General features: G+C 34.4%; 1 protein-coding gene across 2 annotated transcripts in view; it reads right to left on the bottom strand.

Moving 5' to 3' along the window:
- The window catches only part of LOC150096323 (rap1 GTPase-GDP dissociation stimulator 1-like), a 266,122-nt gene that overhangs the window by 153,352 nt on the left and 87,496 nt on the right, over nt 1–25,274 (bottom strand). The window contains exons 7-8 of one of the 2 annotated variants that reach the window (XM_090408894.1): nt 20,331–20,456; nt 15,261–15,407 (exon numbers count right to left, since the gene is read on the bottom strand). In XM_090408894.1, the coding sequence (XP_090265020.1) occupies nt 15,261–15,407; nt 20,331–20,456 (273 nt within the window). The remainder of the gene's footprint in view (nt 1–15,260; nt 15,408–20,330; nt 20,457–25,274) is intronic. The other variant, XM_090408895.1, reaches the window with a different exon arrangement.

Here is a 25,274-nt window from a genome sequence, read left to right as displayed (position 1 = left end):
AACAGAATTAAGATAAGATCTAGCTACTACTGGACCATGATCGTTTTATGATATTTTATCTCTATATTAAGCTAAATTAAGTTTACTTTTTGAGTTATCCTGAAATGCATTTTTCAAATACACTAAACTGATTTAACTCTGAATCATCTGAAAAAACTGCTAGGTTCTAGTGATCAAAATTCATTATGAAATCAATTAATTTATCATCATCATCAAATTCCTGCCATGTACCCTCAACAGGTGTACAGGATATGATAGTACTACATGAAAAAAATTACATCATTATTAATTTCTTTCTACAATTTTCCTCCAAATCAGTCTGTTACTTGTCAAGACTCCAGCATTATCAGATCTTATATTTCTATCGTCTAAATCCACCTGAGATTAGCTCTGCTAACGCATTCCTGGATGCTGACAATGTCAAGTTCTTTCCTAATATCCTCGTTTTTAATATGATATTGCCATTGATACCATCTGTTCACACCTATAATCTTTCTCAGGACTCTCATATCTGTGGTCTCTAGTCTTTGGTCAAGTGTTTTACTTCTGACCCAGCTCTCAGATCCATAAGTTAAAACTGGTTTGAACACTGTCTTGTATACAGCTAATTTAGTGTTCCGACTAATTTCTCTCTTATTCCATATGAATTTATTCAATTGACTTCCCACCATACCAGCTTTGCTGATTCTGTTGTCTATTTCTATATTTAATCTACCATCTTCAGTAAAAATCGTGCCTAAATAGCTGAAATGTTTTACTTGTTCCACAGGTTCTCCATTCACAACACAGTTGACATTTTCAATGATTCTGCCTATTTTCATTGTCTTTGTCTTTTTATTGCTGACCTTCATACCATATCTATTACAACAGTTATTCAATTTAGTCAGAGAATCTTGCAGACTTGTAGTATTTTAAATCAGCTGTAGCTGAAAACTGTTCTAAATGTATAAATATCATCCGCATAAAGCAAAGAGCTGACATTAACATCTCCAATTTTGATATCATGTTTAATACCACTTTCCTTCATAATGTGATCCATATAGATAATGAATAACAGAGGGGATAATGTACATCCTTGTCTTACACCAGATTTAACATTAAACCATCTTCCTGTACTTCCTTCAATTCTAACTGCTGACTTACAACTCAAATAAAGACGAAGTATTGCTTGATATAATGTCCCATTGGGGTGCTTAAGGGTCAAAGCTGTATAACTGAGAGGAGACTTCCACATAGCCTTTAAAGGAATGCGGAGAACCGACCAGGGCTTCTGACCTAATGTCCAATCCTCACCTTCTCGTGGTGCACCCTGTTGGGTATCTACTTGGATACTGAACGGATGAGGATGGGCTGGCAATTTGGGATTTAGCCGACCAAATTGTATTCTTATTGGTTAAACCAAATTATAGAATGATGGTACAACATGACAAAATTAATTAATTTCATTAATTAATTAATATATGAAATTAAAAATATGGAAGCTAACTGGATAAAATTTTTGAATATGAAATGGAAAGCAGTGCATAAACATCAAAGTATAAATGCATTGAATAAAAACAATAGTATAAAAAATTAATGGGTGAACACAAGGTATAGGAATAACAAATTAAAACCAAAGTGTTGGAATGATAGCTAAAAATTGGAATATAAAGGATATAAAAGTTATAAAAAGGTAAAGCCTCAGTCAACAAGCTCTTTTTTTCTCCTTTTGGATTTAGTAAAAACGTTTTTTTCCCCTTTGTGACAAGAGGCTTTCAAGTTGCTGTCCACTAGTGACAATTAACCAACCATACCAGCTATAGTGGGCCAGTGGCGCAATGAAAAATGCATCTGACTACAAATCAGATTCCAGGTTCAAATCCTGGTTGGCTCATCTATATTTTTGCCGGCCTGGTTGGCTGAGTGGTTAGCGTATCCACTCTCCATCCAAAAGGCTGTGGATTCAAATCCTGCCATGGGCATGGATGTTTGTGATTGTCTGTGAAAATACTAGAGGACAGTAGATGGCATTAGTGTAGATGATGATGGCAGTTGCAATTTGTTGTAGTTGGTGGATTGAGTTGTGGAGATGGAGAGTTGTAGAGTACGTGCCCTCCCTCAATGAGTCTTTGGACTCCCTGGAGGTGTTACATAATAATAATAATAATAATAATAATAAAATATGTTTATTCCAATTAGAAAAAAATAAACCACTTTTCTAGGTGTTGCATTTTTTTTTTTTAAATGCTACTTTAAGTATATAATACAACTGCAATCTTTTAAAGAAAAACTCATTAGGTTTTAAACTTTAATAACAGGAAGAAATGTTATTAAGCTTTCTGATAACATCAGAATATCATAATTTCAGAAAACCTTGCACATATTCAAATGGTTCAAGATTAAAACATAAACAAATTCATCAAATTTTCACATCATCATCAAATTCCTGACATGTACTCTCAAGGGGTGTACAGGATATGATAGTACTACATGAAAAATTTACATAATTTTTTCACATTAATTTCTATATATTTCAATAACACACTAAAAGTCTCAGCTGACAGTGTTTTTAAAATTCAATAAATGCTAAAAACTTAATGTATAAGTAAGCTTTTGTTGTCATGGAGCTACTACATTTAGAACAGTTTTCAGCTACAGCTGATTTAAATTATGTTAATGAAAGAAGACATTTTTTACATGATTTACTGAGAATAATGGCCAGCCAGGTTGGCTGAGTGGTTAGCGTATCCTCTCTCCAGCCAAAAGGCTGCGAGTTCAAATCCAGCCTAGGTATGGATGTTTATGACTGTCTTTCACCTTCATACATTCATTCATACAAGTGAATAAGCACTCTTACGATGAAATGGGTCACCATGGAAGAAGTAGACCCAACTGTCCCACAACGGGAGAGGCCTTCACCCTATAGGGTGGAAAAATAGACTGATCATCATCACTGAGGATAATAACATCATAATCCTACCTTGGAAGTTTTAACTTCTAGATGTGCAGAAGCATCAAAACTGAATTAATTAAGTAGTAATTCACCCAGGGGGTGCTTAAGGGTCAAAGCTATATAACTGAGAGGAGACCTCCACATAGCCTTTAAAGGAATGCGGAGAACCGACCAGGGCTTCTGACCTAATATCCAATCCTCACCTCCTTGTGTTGCACCCTGTTAGGTATCTACCTGGATACTGAATGAACAAGGATGGGCTGACAAATTGGGATTTAGCCGACCAAATTGTATTCTTATTGGTTAAACCAAAATAAAAAATGTGATACAACATGACAAAATTTCATGCTGGCTGGGGCGTCGCCCGGTTAAACAAGGCCCCCGTTGTTTTCGCCAGGGAACCAGGGTGAACAGCGAAAAGTCAGCTACTGGAACAAATCTGAAAACAAACCCTAACTCAACATCACCAGAGTTAAAGATCAGTACTATCAACGTAAGAAGCCTGAATGGCAAAGAAATGGAGCTAGCTGAGGAATTAGATAAGTACCAGATCGACATAATAGGGGTGACTGAAACAAAAAAGACAAAAACTGGTGAGATCTTTCTGAGCAATAAATACAAAATGTTATATTCAGGCAATGACAATCAAGGAAAAAAGGAGTAGCCATAGTATTCAACACAAAATACGAGGCTAATCTTCTTGAATGGCAGTCAGTCTCAAGTAGAGTAATGTGGGCAAATATGAGAATGGGGAACTGGACAATGAGACTTATTTGTGCCTATGGTCTCACAGAAAGTTCTATTAAGGTAGAAGTGGAGGAATTTTTTGAGGCTTTAGAAAAAGCAACTGACAAAATGAAAAAAGGAAAAGTTGGTCCTTGTTGGGGATCTAAATAGCAGAGTAGTAAATGATTGTGAGATATACAAAAATATTTTGGGAAAATTTGGAGAAAAGAGCAAAGCTAATAATAATGGCAAATATCTGTTGGATTTCTGCTCAGGACATGCACTGGTTATTATTAACACCATGTTCCAACATAAAAATGTGCACAAATTCACATGGAGAGAAGTGGCTAGTATTATGAAAAATCTCATTGACTATGTTATTGTTGATAGTGATGTTTTCTGCCTGGTGCAGGACACCAGAGTGTACAGAGGATTTGAAATTGGAAGTGATCACTATTTAGTCTTGAGCAGGATAAAACTGACTTTCATATCGAGAAGAACACAGAAGAAAGTTTTAAAGCGAATAAAAGTTGAGCAGCTCTCAGATGTGAACTGTAGACTAAAATACACAAAGATTATTGAATTAAAAATGAAAGAGTTTGAGAACAGGAATCAAACCTTGGAGATTCAGTGGCAAATTCTGAAGAAAACATTGATTGATTCTGCCAGAGAGGTATGTGGTGAGGCTGTCTGCAAGGATAAAAAAATCAGAACTCCCTGTTGGACACAGGAAGTTAAAGAGGCAGTGAAGGAAAAGAAGAAAGCATATCAAAAGTTTCTCTCAAATAAGTCAGCTTGTGCTCTTAGAGAATACAGAGACAAATGTAAGAAAGCTAAACAATGTGTAAAACTAGCTAAACAGAAGTCATGGGAGGACTTTGGCAAGAATATAGAAAATAAATATCAAGAAGGTGGCAAAATATTCTGGAGGTTGTTGAAGAAGCTTAGGAATGGAGGAATGAGTGCTGTAAAAGGAGTTAGAGATGATAAAGGTGACATGAAAATGGGAGAGAAAGATATCCTTGAAGTATGGAGTAATTACTTTGAAAAACTGCTAAATGAAACAAGCAGTGATGACAGCACAGTGGTAAAAAACACTGACCAGTCATGCAGTCAGGAATACATATCCATACTTGAAGTAGAAAAAGCCATCAAAGGCTTGAAATGTGGAAAGGCAGCAGGAGTAGATGATATTCGACCAGAAATGCTGAAGTATGGTGGTATAAGAGTCTTACAGTGGCTGCACTGCATAGTTCAGAAAGCCTGGACAGAGGGACGAATTCCCGATGATTGGAGTAGAGCTCTCATAGTACCCATATATAAAAAGGGAAATAAAACTGAATGTGAGAATTACAGAGGTATTTCCCCCGAGTGTCCCTGGCAAGATCTATGCAAGTATACTTGAGAAACGGTTGAGAAGAATTGTGGAAGAAAAGCTTGGTGAAGAACAAGTTGGATTCAGGCCAAATAGAGGCTGTCAGGATCAGATCTGCACTTTACGACAAATAGTCGAGAAAGCATGGGAATATAACAAAGATCTGTATTTAAGTTTTGTCGATTTGGAAAAGGCATATGACAAGGTGCCAAGAGAGAAGCTATTCAATACGCTGCAGTTATATGGTGTCAATGGGGCATTATATGAAGCAATACTCAATCTTTATTTGAGTTGTAAGTCAGCAGTTAGAATTGAAGGGAGTACAGGATGATGGTTTAATGTTAAATCTGGTGTGAGACAAGGATGTACATTATCCCCTCTGTTATTCATTATCTATATGGATCACATTATGAAGGAAAGCGGTATTAAACATGATATCAAAATTGCAGATGTTAATGTCAGCTCTTTGCTTTATGCGGATGATGTTATACTTCTAAATAAATCTGCTACAAGTCTGCAAGATTCCCTGACTAAATTGAATAACTGTTGTAATAGATATGGTATGAAGGTCAGCAATAAAAAGACAAAGACAATGAAAATAGGCAGAATCATTGAAAATGTCAACTGTGTTGTGAATGGAGAACCTGTGGAACAAGTAAAACATTTCGGCTACTTAGGCACGATTTTTACTGAAGATGGTAAATTAAATATAGAAATAGACAACAGAATCAGCAAAGCTGGTATGGTGGGAAGTCAATTTAATAAATTCATACGGAATAAGAGAGAAATTAGTCAGAACACTAAATTAGCTGTATACGAGACAGTGTTCAAACCAGTTTTAACTTATGGATCTGAGAGCTGGGTCAGAAGTAAAATACTTGACCAAAGACTAGAGACCGCAGATATGAGAGTCGTGAGAAAGATTACAGGCGTGAACAGATGGCATCAATGGCAATATCATATTAAAAACGAGGATATTAGGAAATAACTTGACATTGTTGGCATCCAGGAATGCATTAGCAGAGCTAATCTCAGGTTGTATGGTCACTTAAACAGAATGGGCGAGGAAAGATTAGCAAAACAAGTGTTCTCTGCCAGGTTGGCAGCAAAACGACCCAGAGGAAGACCAAGATATAGGTGGATTGATATGGTACAAAGTGCCTTAGACGATAGAAATGTAAGATCTGATAATGTTGGATTCTTGACAAGTAACAGACTGATTTGGAGAAATTGTAGATAGGAAGTTAGTAATGATGTAATTTTTTTCATGTATTACTATCATATCCTGTACACCCGTCGAGGGTACATGGCAGGAATTTGATGACGATGATGATGTAATTCACCTTTAAGATTAGGATAAATTGTTTGGGGGAAAAATATATGAAATTAAAAATATGGAAGCTTACTGGATAAAATTTTTGAATATGAAATGGAAAACAATGCATAAACATCAAAGTATAAATGTACTGAATAAAAACAACAGCATAAAAAATTAATGGGTGAACACAAGATATAGGAATAATAAATTAAAACCAAAGTATTGGAATGACAGCTAAAAATTGGAACATAAAGGATATAAGTTACAAAAAGATAAAGCCTAAAGGATGCAAGACGGGTTTAAATAAAAATTTTAAATGCATGAAATAACATATGAAATTTAAATCATCATTCAATTACTGATATATACCCTCAAGGGGTGTACAGGATATGATAGTACTATATGAAAAATTACATCATTATTAACTTCCTATCTACAATTTCATAAAGTAATCATTTGCATAAAGTAAGGAGCTGAGATTAACATCTCCAATTTTGATATCAGGTTTAATACTACTTTCCTTCATAATGTGATCCATATAGATAATAAATAACAGAGGGGATAATGCACATCCTTGTCTGATACCAGATTTAACATTAAACCACCTTCCTGTACTTCAAGGATATCTTTTTCTCCTGTTTTCCTGTCACCTTTATCATCTCTAATTCCTTTTAAAGCACTCTTTCCTCCATTCCTGAGCTTCTTCAACAACCTCCAGAATATCTTGCCACCTTCTTGATATTTATTTTCTATGTTCTTACCAAAGTCCTCCGATGACTTTTGTTTAGCTAGTTTTACAGACTGTTTAGCTATCTTACATTTGTCTCTGTATTCTCTAAGAGCACAAGCTGACTTATTTGCCAGGAACTTTTGATTATGCTTTCTTCTTTTCCTTCACTGCCTCTTTAACTTCCTGTGTCCACCAGGGAGTTCTGATTTTTTTTATCCTTATAGACAACTTCACCACATGCCTCTCTAGCAGAATTAATCAGTGTTTTCTCCAGGGCTTGCCACTGAACCTCCAAGGTTTGGTTCCTGTTCTCAAACTCTTTCGTTTTTTCTTCAATAATCTTTGTGTATTTTAGTCTACAGCTCACATCTGAGAGCTGCTCAACTTTTATTCGCTTTAAAACTTTCTTCTGTGTTCTTCTTCTCGATATGAAAGTCAATTTTATCCTGCTCAAGTCTAAATGGTGATCACTTCCAATTTCAAATCCTCTGTACACTCTGGTGTCCTGCACCAGGGAGAAAACATCACTATCAACAATAACATAGTCAATGAGACTTTTCTTGTTCCTTACCTCTTCTCTCCATGTGAATTTGTGCACATTTTTATGTTGGAACATTGTGTTAGTAATAACCAGTCCATGTCCTGAGCAGAAATTCAACAGGTATTTGCCATTATTAGCTTTGCTCTTTTCTGCAAATATGTACAAAATATTTTTGTATGTCTGACAATCATTTCCTACTCTGCTATTTAGATTTCCAACAAGGACCAACTTCTCCTTTTTCACTGTGACAGTTGCTTTCTCTAAAGCCTCAAAAAATTCCTCTACTTCTACCTTAGTATAACCTTCTGTGGAACCATAGGCACAAATAAGTCTTTGTCCAGTTCCCCATTCTTATATTTGCCCACATTACTCTACTTGAGACTGCCTGCCATTCAAGAAGATTAGCCTCATATTTAGTGTTGAATACTATGGCTACTCCTTCTATTCCTTGATTGTCATTGCCTGAATATAATATTTTGTATTTATTGCTCAGAAAGATCTCACCAGTTTTTGCCCTTTTTGTTTCAGCCACCCCTATTATGTCAATCTGGTACTTATCCAATTCTTCAGCTAGCTACATTTCTTCGCCATTCAGGCTTCTTATGTTGATTGTACCGATCTTGAACTCTCGCGATGGGTGGGTTTTAGGATTTCTTCCAGTAGCTGACTTTTTGCTGTTTGCCCTCGTTCCCTGGCTAAAAACAACTGGGTTCTTTTTTAAATAACGAAACCTGTGGTGCGTTCATAATTAGAAGAAACACACATATAACCCACAGTGAAAATTATTTAATTGTAAATATTTCATCCCAAGTATCTTAGGACATCATTAGTACAGTATTTAAACAAAAATTAGGAATAACATACAGTTAGGGCGCATGCTTACAATAGAATCTCATGAAAACGTGCATAACGTGCTAAAGTAGTACAAAAAAAAAAAAAAAAAACGTTAATTATTTAACCCAGTTTTGTATGATAATTTCCCATACTTTAGGAATAGTAAGAACGTCGTTGCGGTTTAGGTTTGGTCTGTGTAGTAGGGCTTCAGAACTTTCTTTGTATAAACGTTCATGTTTAAATAAAGATCGATGTAAAAGTTTAGCCTTTTCCCAATGGATCCTATGGTTTGGATTTTCAATTCCGTGTTGAGAGAGGCCAGATTTCTGCGGTTTAAGAAGACGAATGTGGTCTTGATGTTCCAAGATGTGTTTCTGAACAGACCTACCTGTCTGTCCAAAGTAAGATAATTTGCATGAGCATGGAATCTCATAAACACCAGGTAACATCAAGGGTGAGAATTTGTCCTTAGGAGAAGGTAATAAGTTGTAAATTTGGTTGATAGGTTTGTAAGTAGTGGCAAAATTGTATTTCTTCATAATTTTAGAAAGACGTTCTGAGATGCCTTTAACGTAAGGTATGGAAGTTCTGGCCTCTCTCAACACGGAATTGAAAATCCAAACCATAGGATCCATTGGGAAAAGGCTAAACTTTAACATAGATCTTTATTTAAACATGAACGTTTATACAAAGAAAGTTCTGAAGCCCTACTACACAGACCAAACCTAAACCGCAACGATGTTCTTACTATTCCTAAAGTATGGGAAATTATCATACAAAACTGTGTTAAATAATTAACGGTTTTTTTTTTTTTTTTTTTTTTTTTTTTTTTTTTTTTTTTACTACTTTAGCACGTTATGCACGTTTTCATGAGATTCTATTGTAATCATGCGCCCTAACTGTATGTTATTCCTAATTTTTGTTTAAATACTGTACTGATGATGTCCTAAGATACTTAGGATGAAATATTTACAATTAAATAATTTTCACTGTGGGTTATACGTGTGTTTCTTCTAATTAACTGGGGTCCTGTTTAACCGGGGCGAAGCCCCAGTCTGCATGAAATTCTGTCAAGTTGTACCATCATTTTTTATTTTGGTTTAAGCCAATAAGAATACAATTTGGTCAGGTAAATCCCAAATTGCCAGCCCATCCTTGTTCATTCAGTATCCAGGTAGATACCTAACAGGGTGCAACACAAGAAGGTGAGGATTGGATATTAGGTCAGAAGCCCTGATCGGTTCTCTGCATTCCTTTAAAGGGTATGTGGAGGTCTCCTCTCAGTTATATAGCTTAGACCCTTAAGCACCCCATGAAATTTAAAAGTAATAATAAAGAAGTAGATGACAGGTGTAAGAATGATGAGGATGATGTTACTTTATGTGGTGAAAGACTGCTTTGGGTATGGCATCTTCAGAGATGTGGGAAGTAGTTTAGCAGCACTCCCTATATAGTCTCTCAACAGGAACGTAGAGTTCTGATTGGTCAAGAGTTCTGCATTCATACTTACATGATGGAGCTGCAAAACCTCCGAAATTATGCAGGCATAGTGGACATGGATAGCAAAAGATAACCAATGAAAAAATATCACATGAGGCTAAAATATGGCTGAGATATGTTAGATGATACTTTCCTTTTCTGGTAGGGTCTCAAAAAAATGCTTTATAGTTTTACAAATTTCTTGATGAGCTTAAATCACAAAATACACTTTTGAGTGGAAGACGAAGAAAATAGGTCACATTTTATTCTGGATAATCTAATCTCAGTAACTGATCAGAACTATCTTTTGCAGCATCAACAATGGAACACATTTACATGCTACTTCCTACCATCATCCTACCCAGTAGCAATGTGTTTTAAAAATAACCATAATTTAAAATTCTGAATATTTTTACGAATTGTTTATGTTAGAATGTTTGTTAGTTTTAGTTTCATAACATGCACTGTTGGCACTTGCGATGTGCCCATTATTGAAATGGTTTTGTCAAAAATGATATGTAAAACAGTTAAAAATTTATGTACTTACCTGATTTGAATAGTTGTGTTACTTTAAACAAATTTATTGTAATTTAAAATATTAAGTTTTGTGTTTTATGAAGACATTCTCTTGTCGCTAATGGAGACAATGTGTCAGCCATTATACTTAGTTTCTCACTTGCCACTTTCATCAAGTGCGCATGCTCGCCGAGAAGTTTGATGTGTGATTGACAGCTGACAAGAACAGCGTTCGGTATCAGGGCAACGGAGAGTAAACTAGAAGAGTGTTTGAAAGGAAATTAGAACACAGACCGGCAGATATTTAGATTCAGAGGAATTTGAGTTTTTTTGTGACAGTCGGAGGAAAATCTATAGTATATTCCGAAAAAAGAATTATGGAACTATGAAGTTTCAAAGTGGAATAAGTATTGATAAATAGAAGAAAATATTGCTATAGATGTTTTAAAAGGAATATTTGAGGAAACGCTAATTGGAAGATTAGTAGTAGATTCCGAAAAGGGAATCATAGAACTGTGAATTTCAAGTGGAAGAGTTAAGACTGTCAATAAGCAATAGTGAATAAATGAAGAAAATTGCTATTTATGTTCTAAAGGAATGTTCGAGAAAACTCTGATTAGGAAGTTTCATCTGTATTAAGGACACCAGATCTAACTATTATTTCTACTAAAAAGAGACAGAATTGAGTCAGGAAGAATTAATGTGTGCTACATGAGTGATGAGAAAGCATCCTGTGAAAATGAAGAATAAAGTGATATATCTTCGTAAAAGGGCCTTGACACAGAGAGAAACTGGCTATGAACATTTTGTCATTGTGAAAACAAAGTGTTTAGTCTAGTCTTATGTGTAAGTTTATTTTTAAAAAGGCCTTGGATCCAATTAAATTTGTACTTAGTTATGTGTTTGAAGTGTGTGTATATATTGTTTTTGTTATATTAAATGTGTTTATTTTGTATTTTGGTCTTGAGTTAGTGATTTTTGGATTCTGAAAGAAATAGTAAAAAGGAGATCATTGCACCAATCGGAGTGAACCCTTGTGCAATAAATAAATATAATAAAAGCACTCTGAAATTAAAAAATAATTGTTAGAAAAAGAGATTAAATAAAATAAATAAAAATCCTATATTTAAACAATGGCACAGCAGGTAGGATTAATAAAAGGATTAAAATAATATTAATTAAAAATCTCTTCAATTAACAGTGTCATAAAGACCCTCAAAGATAGATCATACACCACATTAAGTGATAATAACGAAAGGAAACAAGAATGGGTTACATTAAGGAAGCACTCCTAAAGAATAACAATAATCTTAAAATTATAACATTTTACAATCACCATCAAATGTTTTGGCACATATACAAAAAAAATGTAGACAGCAAAGGTACAGTATCTTTACTTTCTGCCAACATGTTAAAGCATTAAAACTTGAAAGCTGCCTTCATACCAATGACAAAAGTCTTTATCATGCTAATGTCACCAAAACAACTCCATTCACAACTTAAGACACTAGGTGTACAGGGGATGTTTAAAAAGTGTGCAACCTGACATAGAAACAAACTAATTATATTTCTTTCCTGTTTATTTTTTAACATAATCTCCTGGTACGCTGTCATGATGAAACAGCACCTTTTTCTTGGCAATTTCTAATCTTTTCTCAAGAATTTTTTCATGCAATTGTTATAGAAGGTCAGCAGAGTCTAGCCTTTTAGAAGATAATCGGATCCTTATTATATCCTTATAAGCCCAGAAAAATGTCACCATGACTTTGCTAGCCATGGTGACATTGCTAGCAAAGAAAGCAAAAGCCATGTAATTGCTTTTGCTTTCTTTGAAAGTGAAAACTCAGGATGTTTTCATGCTTTTGACAGTTTTTTTGTTTACAGTGGTAGATACAAGTCTCATCAGTGGTCATAAATTTCCTCAGAAGAGCAGATGGATTCTTTATAAAATGCTCTAAACACTCTTTTGAAATTTGACATCGAATGTGTTTTTACTCTGGTACCAACAAACACAGCAGCATCTTTGCAAGTACCTTTGATGCACCCAATTCATAGGTTAGGATGTGATGCACCCATTCAGTTGTCTCAATATTCATTATGTCTCAAAATTCAGCTGCCCATAGCCTCACCAATCTTGTGCACTTCAATTGGGCAGTCAATACCATAAAGTGGATTTTTTTCAATAGTTTCTTCATTTGTTGCTAAGGGCTAGTATCCACTGCAAGTGTCATCTTCGTCTTGCTTAAATAAAGCTGTCCACTTTTTTTACCATAAAATAAAAAAAAAAATGAATGATCAGATTCCACTGAAGACAGTTTTAATTGCAGTAGGAATGTCAGAACCATTCTTCATGAAATATCCAATGATAGTACAATGTTCAGTATTTTCTATTTTTTTTTTTTTTTAAGTATTCAACACAACACTTATGAGCTACTAAACAAAACTATTCAACAGAGGATTTACATTTCTCATATGTTCATAATAAAGATGAAAGGTTAGAATGTCATTTTTTAGTGATTCAGGTGCCACCTCTATGACCAGGCCAAAAACTTTGCAAACAACCTCATATATATAAAATTTTCTTGAGCATGGTATCAGTTATGCTAGACAGATGGGATTCTCAGGAGAGATTCATATGAAAGAAAATATTAAAGATGAAGGGAAAAGGTAAACACAAATCTGGCCAAACTTTTCACATTACCAACGAAAACCATCAGGTACTTTGGCAACTCACATGAATGCTGTATGTTCAACAGCTGTTTGTAAATTCAAAAAAGCCACTGAAATGATATGTTGTCTAACACAGTGCAACAAAAATCAAAACCTTATTTTAAACCAACTATAATATGCAAACATGAAAGACCTAAGAAGCTGAGAAATAGGTTATGACAGACATTACAAAGAACAACTCAACAATAAGCCACATGTCTGAAATCATGGTGCACAACGTGCACCATAAGTTTAACTATTCTATATGTGTGTGTGTGTGTGTGTGTGTGTATACACACATATATATATATATATATATATGACTAAAGTTTATAAGGCAGGACACCGGAATAATTTGATAACATTCATTTTAATTGGAAACACAATGTTTCATCCTAATTTCACAGGATTTCTTCAGGTGTAAATATACAAACAAGTAGACAAAACAGTAAGGAATAACAAAGGTGACAACCACTATGTAGTTATAGAAGTGACTCGTGTTTTTTAAAATATTTCTAATTGTTCAGAAAGTTTTGCATGTTTACGCATTCACGTGAACATGTTTTTGACTAATGAAGGCTAGGATGTACTCAGACAAGTTAATACTTTGGTTAATATTTAGATGTTTAGGATCTAATACTATTTCCAAAGACTCTCAAGATTTTTCTTTCTCTCTGTTGTAGCATAGCAATGGTGTAATAGTTCTCATTTATCCCATAAAACTTGATATCTGATTTGCAAAGCATCTTGTGGGCTAGCTGAAGAGAGCACGTGTGATGACAAAGCTAAGGCTTCACTTTTATGGTGTTCTTCAAGGCATTATTCAATTGATTTTTCTGTCTGTCCATAGTAGGAGGACTGGCAGTCACATCATAGCCAACAAACACCCAACCCAGATACTGAAGTGGGCTATGTCAAGGTTTTGCAGATCAAAGCAGTGATTTCATGTTGATAAAAGGGATAAATACTACTTTGATTTTATATTCCTTAAGTATTTTTGCTAGTTTATGGAAATAGAGCTAATATATGGGAGCATGATGAATCCTCTGTTTTCTTCTTCATTAGAAATTTCTCTGGTCTCATGTTGGTTGAGTAGTCTGGAGATGGCATGGTCATTATAGCCATTTTGGAGGAAAGTGTTTCTTAAATGTTGAAGTTCTTTAGCTACTTCATCCTTGTCAGTGATGAGTTGGCGGGCTCTTGCTACTAGTGTGGAAATAATACCCAATTTTTGAGGTCTATAATGATGGGATGAGGCATGTAGATATCTGATATGCATAGGCTTTTGAAATAAAGAGACTTTTAATTGACCCAATTCCTTAGTAAAAAGTCCAGAAATGGGAGTGAACCATTGGATTCTAATTCATAGGTGAATTTTATGTTAGGATGTTGATGATTCAGGCACTCATGAAAAAGTAGAAGTGAAGGAAGTCCACGTTCCATACTAAGGAGCACTAAGAATATATCGTTGACACACACGCATGCATGTCTATGTTTTATTAAATTAAAACATTTGTTTTTAATTAAATTTGTTAATTAAATATAAAAAAAATTTAATTAAAAGATTTTATTCTTGATGAAGTATGTCATAGTTCAGGAAACTTGTTAAATAACGAATTTCAGCCACAGAAGCTTAATAGGTGAAATTAATTTATATTCAAGTGAGAGTTTCTACAAAGTTTCTTGGCCATCTTTGGTGCAATGTGGTTATAAGGAAGTAAAAGAAAGCAAAAAAAAACCCTGCAACAATGACAGAGGAGAAGGGCTTAATCAGAAATACAGTAAGAATACTGTAAATTACTGCATATTATAATTAAAGGCATGCTAAACTTGAAAGAATTTCAAGTTATTCAATAACCTATTAGAGTGACAAACATGAAAAACAGAGTTCAAGTATTCTGGACATTTGCTAGTTCAGTTTTAAATTATGTATAACTACTTTTAACGTTTAACTTGTTTATATTCTTATACAGTACAGTCATCATATTTGTATACACTATGGTCAGATTTAGAAACAAACTTTCACTGGTGTTTTATAATAAAGAGATTTATTTTATACAGCTTATAATTATATAATGCATAAAAAATAAACAATAATACCTCCTGTTAAGATTGATATAATTAAATCACTAGCATTCTTAAAGATTGTTTGGTACTCCTCTTCGTGGGATTTTGCTTTATATTTTTCCATTAATTCTAATAAGTGATCACACAAGCCCAATTCTGCCAAATGAAGCTTTACTCTGTCTAGTAAAAATATAAAAAAATAGATGAATACTAAGTTTCATGATATAAAATACTAAAAATAACAAAAGATAATGTGTACACAACAAAAACAGCTCAGAGGGGGGGGGGCTCTAATAACTATTTAGAGCAGTAGTATCAGATTTTTTTTTTTTTTTTGCCCAAGGCATCCTCAGACCTTTTCTAAGGCATCAGGTAATAGTGATAAAAATTATCTCAGGAGCACTTATGTCATTTAAATAATCTGATATAAGACAGGGTGTAAATTTTCTTTTATTATGATATCTATATCTACTGTATAATATAAAATGATAAGCCTTTTTTTGTAACGTTTTTGTGTCACTTTTTTGAAACGTTTTGAAACTCAGGGACTATCCTGAGTGTCGAGTCTTCAAAATTCGAGTCATCAGAATTCAAGCAGAACTGTCCTACCAGTCCGGAACTTGGGGGATTGGGCGGCGTAGGCACCGAAACCCCCCCCTTTCGAGTCTTTAAAATTTGAGTCATCAGAATTCAAGGAGAACCGGCCTACCAGTCCGGAACTCGGGGGGTTGGACGCCGTAGGCGCCAGGGAGTGGAGGGTGGACCCCCCCCTTCGAGTTTTTAAAATTTGAGTCATCAGAATTCAAGGAAAACTGGCCTACCAGTCTGTAACTCGGGGGGGGGGGGGGCTGTAGGCGCCGGGAGGGACCCTTTCGAGGCATCACACAGAACTGTGTGAAGTTGCACATAATTAAATTTCAGGTAGGTAACTTGTAGGTACAAAATACTTTTTTTGTATTTTGTACCTACAAACTTTCAACCCTGAAACTAAATGATAATCTACAACCACAACTCCCCAATGTGTGCTAAAATGAAAAATGCTGATTTCCAGCACCTCTAAAAAGATAATATGAAGCATTTAAGAGAAAAAAGAGCCCACTACAAAAGACCAGCGCTCTGATTCCATAATGGATTCATTATCGTGACAATGCTTCTTCAAATTCACCCTCATACTTGAAGCAATTTTAGGTTCAGAAGCAAATCCAATGATGGAATATCTATTCTATTTGCCAGGTCTTGCTCCTATAACTTTTTTCTATTTCAAGACATTAAAAAGTTTCATGAACCAATTTTTATGATGTGAAACACGTGAAGAGGTATATGACAGAACACCTGACAAAACTCCCATTCTTGTATAAGTTTGTGAGTGATGTCTTCATATGCAAACTTCTGTCTTCTATTAAAATATGAGCAGTAGCTATTCAACATTCTTTTACAGTCCAACTCAGACCACATCAGCCTGCTTCTCATCTTCCTGTTTCATTCTGTGTGCCTCTATTATCTGCTTTCCTAATGAACTGTTCACAACCAACTATAATAACCTCTAGCTCTTCAAAAAAATATCAATAGGTTACTCATCCTTTAATTGTTGCCTACAAATTGCACTATCATGTTATAGGTTCAGTAACGTCTCATGTGTTGGACATATATATATTCTTCTTCTTAGTCAATCTTTGAATGACTGAGGACTTGTGACCTGATGTTTTAGCCATCTCCATTTGTCTTCATCTTTTGTCATTCTAAGTGCATCCTCCTTTAGCCCAGTAGAAGAAGGAATTTGATTTAGCCATCTCCCATAGGGCCTACTTCTTCTACTATCTCCTGGCATCCTGCCATGCATGAAGATTTTTCTTCAATGTTCTCTACCTTTCTTCTTGAGATGCGTCCAAAATATCGGAGGATTCTTCTCTCCGCCATGTTGCAGAGACTCATTTCAAGATTTAATTGATCACTGATGCTTAGGTTGGTTCTTTTCTATATCCAATACTCTGAGCCAAAAAAAAAAAAAAAAAGAACCATAGAGAAGACTAAAGATTAGACCAACTTGCTCTTTGTGTTAATAAATATTTTTCTATTCTTCCAGATCTCCAGGAGCTGAGCTATTGCAGTCTGTCTTCTTTCTTCCTCTATATGACTCTCATTGGCAGAGAATAATGAGTCTGGATAGATAAAGTAATCAACTTTATCTATGTTTGTAAGCATCTTGAAGTATTTCCATTATGATTCTTATCTAAGATCAACAGCTTTGTTTTACTAATATTGGTCCATATGTCCAATTAGTATAAAGATTTTCTTTGCCAAACTATGCCTTTCTATTCTTCCAAAGAGTTCATTCATACTCTTTTCATTTTCTGCTATTAGTACTATGTCATCTGCATATCTTAAGTTACTGATTCTTGAGTTGCCTATTACTATGCCTCTATTCCAGTCATCCAGAGATCTCTTGATGTTTTCCTTCCAACAGGTATTGAATAGTCCAGGAGAGAGAGAGAGAGTATACAATCATATGCAACTTTGCCTTACTCCTATTCATACTCCAGATTTTTTATTGTTGTAAAGTTAACTTATTAACTGGATAAGATGTTGAGGAAAGCCACTCTTAGACATTATTTCCCAGATCAATTTATGATGTGGAATTAATTTCCATCAATTCCACATCAATTTATGGAATCAAAGGTTTTGGTGAATTCAATAAAGCATAAGTAAGCAGAGCTATTGAATTCTCAATAAGGTATCTGAGATTTGAGATCTGGCCCATGACGCTCTTTCCTTCACAAATCCAGCCTGTCTGTTCTAAACAGATATGAGCCTCCAAGTGATTATTAATTATTTCTTTGATAAGGTAGAGCATGATTTTACTTGCACTTAAGATTAATGCTATTGTTCCATAGTATTTCTTGGTGCTTCCTTTTTTATGGATTAGTCCAAATCTCCAAATCCAATAACCAGATGCCCAAATTAGATCTTCTTCATAATCTTAGCACATTACTTCAATTATTCCTCTGTCCACTTTTTATTATATATATATATATATATATATAAAAAACAGCCTATTTTTCTACACACTGCAGGGTGAAGGCCTCTCCCACTGCAGGAGGCTTTGGGTCTACTACTCCGATGGTGACCCAGTCGATATTGGGAGAGGGCAATCACAAACATCCATACCTACGCGGGATTCGAACCCGCAGCCTCTTGGCTGGAGAGTGGATGAGCTAACCACTCGGCCAACCAGGCTGGCAGGACCGGTGCATAGTATTTTTCTTGTGTGGGCAATTAATGTTTGGCGCTTTCCAAAAAAGTTTTTTTTGAATAAAGTGTGAATAAAATGAACATGAAATGAAAAATAAATGAAAAAAGCTTTACAGTATGATGTTACCTACAGATTAGTCCTGCTTATACAAATTTTTTCAAGTTATATACATTTTCAAAATAATATAAAATAGCAATATAAAATTAAGAGATTTATTCAAATATTCTTTACATTAATTTTGCTAAAAGGGACTCATCTGGCTTTCATTTTAGAGAAATCCTGTCGAAGTACATCAATGTTGTTAGACTGAGCAATATTATTTTCTATTGAAATTAGTGACAAACCATTCAGTTTTTCCTGACTCATGCTTGATCGCAGGTAGTTCTTTATTAATTGTAATTTAGAAAATGTTCTCTCTCCCTTAGCAACTGAAATGGGCAAAGTCAATAGTATTCTCAATGCAATCAGTGAATTTGCAAAGAGTTCTTCAAGGTTGTTGCTATAAATCCACTTCAAAACCATTTCTGGTGTACTATTTTCTTCAATTTTTCTAGATAATAATTTCAGCTCTGTTTACAGTTCTTCTGCTTCAATGTCCTTGTTTTCTTTGTCACTTAATGCTTTTTCTAATGAACTACATTTTTCTTCCAATTGTTGGTCTTCCATGTTATCACATTCTGTAATGCTCTTTTTCGTAACTTTTTCGGTATATTTTTGTAAATTTTAATAAAATATTAAGTGATATAATCGGGTCCAGGATACAATTTCAGAATTTATTTGTTCGTTTCCAGGAAGATCTGAATGTGCCCGAACGGAAGATGACGTATATTCATAATTATATGTATCATTCTGTACCATTCGTTGTTCGTTTAAACTCTTATCTCATATTTTTTGACATCTTTTAGGCGCCTTTTCTTCTGCGGCGGCTGTGTATATTGCACACTTCGCACACGCCGGGCCTGCAGGCTGGCATATATATATATATATACACTTTTGATAGCTATTAAGAAAAAGAGCTGCCCAACATAGTGAAAAGACCCAGAGATGACCAACGCAGTTACACTGAGAGTATTAGTATAATTGTCATAGTGAAATTTTACATTATGAGTGTGACACATCGAAAGCCTTCAAAGATTCCACTGCTATGTCAGTAGCGACTGATCAAGTTATTCCTTAGGTAACATTCACTCACATAATATGTTATGTTTCCTTTTAGCTAATATGCCAAGTTCTTATTATAATACTGAATTTATCTTTTTATTAACTTGTGTTATGCATAGTGTTTTCATTAAGAAACTAGACTTTACTAGCTAATGCTAGTAAACTATAAAAGAGTGAAATTCACTTAGTTAAATGTACAGTATGTTAGGTGTGAAAAGTCAAAGTGGACCACACACTACAGAACAGTATCTTTTGTTTAAGGATTATGATAAAACAGAAGGTGCTATTCTGTGATGTCTGGAAAGCATATTTTTATTACTTAGCAAATGTTGTCATGGTTGACATAGTGGATGGTGTACTCTCTAACCAGCAAGCCATGGAATTGAATCTATGAACGTTTTGTGAATGCCTAAGTGGTAAATTAATGTCATCACCTAGTGTGAATGAGACTACACCCTACTTAATCAGAGGCTGAAACAGTTTGAAAATGTTCAATGTTTGATCACTAGAGTAGGGTTAGTGGATTATATAATCCTTAGTCCATTTATGGCATTAATGTTAAAAAGAAAAGAAACTTTATCCCACAATTCTACAAATGAACCTTTCAAAGACCACTAATATTATTTGTGCACATTCTTCACTTATTCTAGAAATAAATTCAAATTATGAATGAATAATATACTGAAATATACCATTATCTGCAAGATTTCCATATAATTCCAGAAGAGATTCAAGAACTTCTTCTTGTAAATCTTTATTAAGCATATTAACAAGTGCAGACAATACTGACTGATCCATTAGTCTAGTTTTCCCAGGGTCTAGGATAACAAACAGAAAATTTAAAGGCATAAATAATTAACAAATCAATAAAATCATTAACAGCCTGATATAAAAATGTCCATCAACAATATTAATAAATATTACATCACATTATGAACTTAATACACGAAAAACATAACCAAAGAATTATTAGTGAAACAATGCCAAAAGAATGAGTGTACATTAACATGTTGACTGCTATTGGCCTAATGTATAAACTTGCTGCCAGTGCCAATACATTATGTTGCCTATATGATTATTATTATCTAAAACCTCCAGGGAAGGACTCATTGAGGAAGGCTATAAATCACCCAAACCAACTGTCATTACCTTGATGGACCTGTGATTTCAGTCAAGATTTCTCTATGACTGTAAGTCAAAAAGAATCCAACTATTTCTGTCTTAAGCCTTTCTTCTCCATTTTCTTCCAACTTTCTTGATCATTGGATCTTCCCACCTCAAGGCCGGTCTTCCAGGTCTCCTTTTGGCTTCTCTCGGATATCAATTTGTTACTCTAACGACTGTCCATCTGTTGTCTCTCATTATGGTGAGATGTCCTGCCCATCTACTTTTGCTGTTGTAAATTGCTTTTATTACATCTTTGAGTCCAGGCTTCTTCCTGATTTCTGTGTCTTACGTGGTATATTTTACTTATATTGCACATTCTTCTTTCTACTGCACATTGAGTTGTTATTAAGCTTTGTTCTTCTTTTAAAGTTGTGTTCCATGTTTCACAGCAATAAGTTAATGCTAGTAGGATGTAACTATTAAGATGGGCTCTTATTTCTATATCTATGTTTCGGTTGATAACTGTTAATTTTATTTTGTTGAAAGCCATCCAAGCAGCTCTTTTTCTCCTTGCTATTTCATTTGATATGTCATTATTCATTTTTATAGCTGTCCAAGGCAGATGTAATTTTCAAGTTTTTCGATGGTGTGGGATTCTAGAACAATTGCATAATCTTTACAGTATTCGTTTTTCATTCATCTTGTTTTGTCTGGATGTATTTACAATCCAATTTTTTGGCAGTTTTGGATTATATCATTCAGCATTGATTCTAAGAGTTTAGGGGTTGAGATATTAATACCACATCATCAGCAAATAATAGAATATTTTTAACATTTCACCATCAATGTTTATTCCTCCTTTCATGTCAGTTTTTCGATTGATGCTGTCCAGAGTAGATGTCAAGGGATTAGGTGATAAGACATTGATCTGACGTACTCCTCTACTTAAATTAATTTTAACTGGATGATTGAAAAGAGTGATATTTGTTGTCCCTTCTTTGTATATATGAGCTGGATATATGCTATTTCTACTCCCCGTTCTTTTAAAGCTTGGAATACTGCATTATGTTCACCAGTCGTCAAATGCCTTTTTAAAATCTATAAAAAGAAAACTAAGTGTCATTTGGTATTCTCTGCATCTTTCTGTTAGTTGAGTAATAGTTTGAATGTGATCTATTGTCCAAAAGCTTCTTTTGAAACTGGCCTGTTCTCTTCAGCTGTTTTCATTGATGAAGTTTTGTATTCTGTTTAGAATGACTCCACCGGTTATTCTATAATTCATCAGATTTTTAACCGTCAATTCCTGTGATCGGTCAGTTTTCATATGGTGGATAGCCATTTTTTTACTTCTTCCGGTAGGACAGGTGGTATTCCAAAATATTATCTAGTATTGGAACTGTGACTACTTGTTTAGATGAGTAAAGGTTCCATAAAATGATTTTATTATTTTTCCATTTCACCTCTATTTATGTGCCTGTTTCCTTGATTATCTATGAAGGCTGATGGTAGTGGATGGCTTATACTTATTTCTTTTTCTACTTTTTCTTAAGCTACTGCAGAGCCTAGCTGTTTCTGATAATTTTGTCATTCTATACACATTATAGTTATCTTTGATATTCTGCCTCAGTTGTTTACAGATCTTTATATTCTAAACAGTCTTTTCCTGTATCTTACAGTTGTCTTCCTTTCTTCAATAGGTCTATCATTCTCGCTGATAGGCATTCCCAGGTCTTAGGAGGCTCTTTCTTTGCAATTCAGTAAATGATTATTAAAATTTGTTAAATCTTCGTCAATGTCATTTTTTAATTTCCAGTCAGTATCTTCCACATTTTTTCTGAATTTATCTGTTTTGAGTATTTTGCACAGTTGGACTGTGCTCGTATATGTTCTTCGTTTTTTCCATGTATTTTGAGGGTGGTTCTTATTTGACGGTGATCTGAATGAATATCACAGTAGGTTTTTTACGACTTCAAACATTTTTTACTATTCTTTTGCAATTTGTTAGGATGAAATCAATTTCATTTCTTGTCTCTCCATTTGGAGATCGCCAAGTCCATCTTTTTCCAGTTCTCTTTTTAAAAAACTATTCATAATGTAAAGCCTTTCTGCTTCAACAAAAAAGTTTAGCTCGTTCATTTCTTTCCCCTTTCACTGATGGTTCAATGTATTTTTCTTCACTAGATCCTGTAACCATCTTTGCATTGAAATCCCTACACGCTATAGTGTGTGTTGTTTTCTTCTGTAATGTTTCTCGTAGGCATTCATAGAAGTTTTCTATTTCTTCTATGTCAGCTGTTGAAGTAGGTACATAAACTATTATTATTTTTATTGTTACTGATTCTCCTATTTTTAATTTTAGTAGTTCCTAGTCATACAGAGTGGATTGTGCAAGAAAGAATATTTTTAGTTGTCTTTTTTATGATGAAACTGACTCCTCTAATCCTTGTAGCATTATCTGATGGTCCTAGGACAATTTGGTTTCCATTGTTATCGTCATGGGAACAAATAGGAACGTTATGTTTCCATCGTCATGGGAACAAATATGACACATGCATGCAGGCACTACAAAAAGCAAATGAGGCAGAAGATAAGACACTATTGTTGTTCCTAAAGTCCTAATGGTGCCCCCCCCCCCCCCAGTGGGCTATATTGGGTTGTCTTGGCCATTGGACTGATGTTCTCATGATGTAAGTCTCCCAAATTTGGGGCAGTCTCATGCACTCGAATTTGTTGAGGTTTGTCATATTTGTATGTTCCCATGAAGATGGCAAAGTGACACTGCCGAAATATAGGAAGTATTTATTAAAGTTTCTTTTAATTAATATTCCAGTATACGTTGTAAATTCCTTAAATAATTTAATAATTTTATTGGTTCTATATCAGTGCTGATTTCTGTTATTAAATTTGGGTAATAATACCATAAATTCTGATAATGTTCTATCCATTGTTTCTCTTGTATTATGTTGATTTATGCTGTATCTCTTTTTCGTTGTTTAATTTCCTTAACATTTTGCAGGCTATGTCTTGTTTTACATGTATGACTTCTATTTTATTAATAAATCTGTCCCAAGAATCTTAGTAAGCTTTCTATACTATGGTTTTAGCTATATTTCTTTGGCAAATTAAATATGGAAACAGACAGCAGAATTAGCAAAGCTGGTATGATAGGAAGTCAACCAAATAAATTTATATGGAATAAGAGAGAGAGAGAGAGAGAGAGAGATTAGTCAAAACACTAAACTAGCTGTCTACAAGACATTGTTCAAACCAATTTTAACTTATGGATCTGAGAGTTGGGTTAGAAATAAAACCGCTAATGCCACAGATATGAGTCCTGAGAAAGATTAGGAGACTGAACAGATGGCATCAATATTAGTATCATATTAAAAATGAGACTATTAGGAAAGAACTTGACATTATTAGCATTGAGGAATGTATAAGCAGAGCTAATATCAGGTGGTATGGCCACTTAAATGGGAGAGGAAAGATTAACTAAGCAAGTGTTCTTTGCTAGGATGGCAGGAAAAAGACCCAGAGGAACCCCAAGATGTAGGTAGATTAATACACTAAAAAGTGCCTTAGAAGACAGAAATATAAGCTCTGATAATATTGGAATGTTGACAGATAACACTAATCTGGAGGAAAATTGTTGATAGGAAGTTAATAATGATGTAACTTTTCATGGAGTTTCTATGTTCAGTTGTTAATTTTCTAAATTCAGTTGTTATCATCATCTATGTATGATGATGATAACAACTGAATTTACTGTTTACCCACATATGACAGTTCATTCAGCTACATCATAGATGAAAACTGAATGGTCAAGTATACAAAAATATACCAGAAAATTATCACTATTATTATATACCATTTCCCATAAAAAATTTTTTTTTTAAATTGATAGAGCTTTTAACAGTTTATACAAGACTTATTACTGAGGAGAATAAAATGCATTTATTGAAAACATTGATTTATTTTTTCAAATAAGGAAACGAAACTCACACAGGAAATTCATGAACTACTAATAACTTTAAATTTGAAAAATAACAACTATACACTGCAATAGATACCAGCCCATGTAAATATTGAAGGTAACAGAACAGCAGACAGACAGACTAGCCAACGAAGCAAGATACATACCTCAAAAATTACACCCACTATCACTAACTGATGCTAACTCTGTCATCAAAATAAAATTGGTAAAACAAACTATCAAGAAGAAGAATGAAATCAGTGAAATTAATGAAAATAGAGAAATAACCACAATCATCACCAGACTAAGAACGGAATATTTTAAAGGCATGAAAATACAGCCAGACTGTAGTGGGAGCTATGAAACATGCAAGAACTGTCCAGGAGTTGAACTAACACCTGCCGATATCTATTCTTGTCCAGCAATTGCTGCTGCTCTACAGAAAATTGACAATAACCCTAGAGAAAAGCTCTACTCCATCAAAGTTCAACAGATTGCCAAAGTAGTTCTACAGATCCACAGTCATATTTAGAAGCTCTTCAATGGACTCGACAAC

This window comes from Typopeltis vanoorti, chromosome 19 (genome assembly GCF_054136105.1).
Source record: "Typopeltis vanoorti isolate ZY-2024b chromosome 19, IOZ_Tvanoo_1.0, whole genome shotgun sequence".
Classification (NCBI taxonomy): Eukaryota; Metazoa; Arthropoda; class Arachnida; order Uropygi; family Thelyphonidae; genus Typopeltis; species Typopeltis vanoorti.
This window is presented reverse-complemented; position numbering and strand designations above follow the sequence as displayed.